At 55.1% G+C, this 1671-nt stretch overlaps 1 protein-coding gene across 1 annotated transcript in view; it reads left to right on the top strand.

The window, feature by feature from the left end:
• GMEB2 (glucocorticoid modulatory element binding protein 2) overlaps positions 1–1650 on the top strand; it is a gene marked incomplete at its 3' end in the record, with an annotated part of 15768 nt that extends 14118 nt beyond the window's left edge. Inside the window, exons 8-10 of the mRNA XM_009578871.1 lie at positions 455–592; positions 1137–1259; positions 1442–1650. Of these exons, the coding sequence (XP_009577166.1) occupies positions 455–592; positions 1137–1259; positions 1442–1650 (470 nt within the window). The remainder of the gene's footprint in view (positions 1–454; positions 593–1136; positions 1260–1441) is intronic.
• Positions 1651–1671: the final 21 nt, after the last annotated feature.

Consider the following 1671-nt stretch of genomic DNA (forward strand, 5'->3'; position numbering starts at 1 on the left):
CCTCCACTGGGATTATTCGGGTGCCGCTTACGGCGCATAGCACTGCGTTACATCCCGCCTGTGTGCGGTCTGACTGCGCCATCGTCTTGGGATTAAATTCTTTCTGAGCACTAAGATGTCAAAGCATGGGCCGAATGCTTGGTGTGGCTCTAGGGGGGGAAAAAAAAAATCAGAGGGGTCATAAAATCATTCTTGCTCCTCTGGTGTGCTCTGAACAACGGGTTCTCTGTAGCATCAGTGTCCTGTTTGTGTGACAGAGGATGGAGAAATCAGGTCCTTTTCCAGCTGCCCCTCCCTCAGGGCACGCTGTGGCTGGGCTCTGCCCCAGCACCCTGTACCTGCAGCCTAGGAGGACTTCACCCTTGTGGGGGCCAGAAAGGGAACCCCGAGCGGATCAGCATTAAAACCTCCCTCCGAGGATTTTGAGGTTCTCTCTTGCTTTCTCTTTCTCCAGATGACACCTTTGCTTTCTGGCGAGGCCTGAAGGATACGGGTCTCCTGGAAGAAGTAATCCACGAGTTCCACCAGGAGCTAGTGGAGACCATGAAGGGCTTGCAGCAGCGAGCGCAGGATCCCCCGCTGCAGCTCGGTGGTAAGGACCTGGGCACGGGCACGCAGAGGCATCTCAGGAGAGAGGGGCTTGTGGGTTTTTCTTCTCCTTAGGGATATCTGGATGGCACTATAGGGACATAGTTCATCGTAAGTAAACCCCATTTCTGGCTGCTCCCTGAGCAGGCTCTTCGCTGCGCTCGGGGATGCTTCAGGTGGCCTCAGTTCTCCAATTTCCTTTGCCTGGGGCTTCCTATCTGCTGGCTCTGGGTCTGGACAAACACTTGGCTTGGGGACTGAGGTGGAATTTAGGCTGTCGGACTAAAGATGCAGCAACTAGCTACTGTGCCAGCAGATTTCTTATCACCCCTGCTAAGCAGGAGAGGACTGTTTATACGCTAGTGACCTCTTGCACTTTCTCGTGACTTCTCCTGTCTTCTCCTCTTCCCCATCCTCTTGCGTTACCCTCCCGCAGATTTTGACAGTCTCAGCTGAACATGTTTGCTGTCGTATGGCTTTTTACCAAGCCGTAAATAGTTTGCATGGGGAATTTTGCTTTCTTCAAAGATCTGTGTCTTGTTTTTAAGATGCTGTTTTACTCAACAACGTAGTCCAGAACTTCGGTATGCTGGATCTGGTCAAGAAGGTCCTGGCCAGCCACAAGTGTCAGATGGATCGCTCGAGGGAGCAGTACACGCGGGATTTGGCAGGTATGCCCCCGGGACACACTGGTGCTCCAGCACTTCTCACCACTGCCAGCTCGTTTTCTTTCTGCGTAAGAAAGTGGGGTTTGTGTTAAAGCTGGCGGATGCTAAACCAGCTCCAGGCGTTGCCGCGGTCCCTGGGAAGCTTGTCCCAGGTCCAAGCTGAGCCGACCCTGCTCTCTCTCCAGCTCTGGAGCAGCAGTGTGACGAGCACCGCAAGCGAGCAAAGGAGCTGAAGCACAAATCGCAGCATCTCAACAACGTCCTGATGACCCTCACGCCCGTCTCCGTCCCCACGCCTTTAAAACGTCCCAGGCTGACCAGGGCCACCTCCGGACCAGCTGCCATCACCTCCCAGGGCCTGTCCCAGACGGAGCAGCTCGACGTCACCCCCGCTGTGCTGGGGCTCCCGGGTGCC

Source organism: Fulmarus glacialis, unplaced genomic scaffold (genome assembly GCF_000690835.1).
Source record: "Fulmarus glacialis isolate BGI_N327 unplaced genomic scaffold, ASM69083v1 scaffold21375, whole genome shotgun sequence".
NCBI lineage: Eukaryota > Metazoa > Chordata > Aves > Procellariiformes > Procellariidae > Fulmarus > Fulmarus glacialis.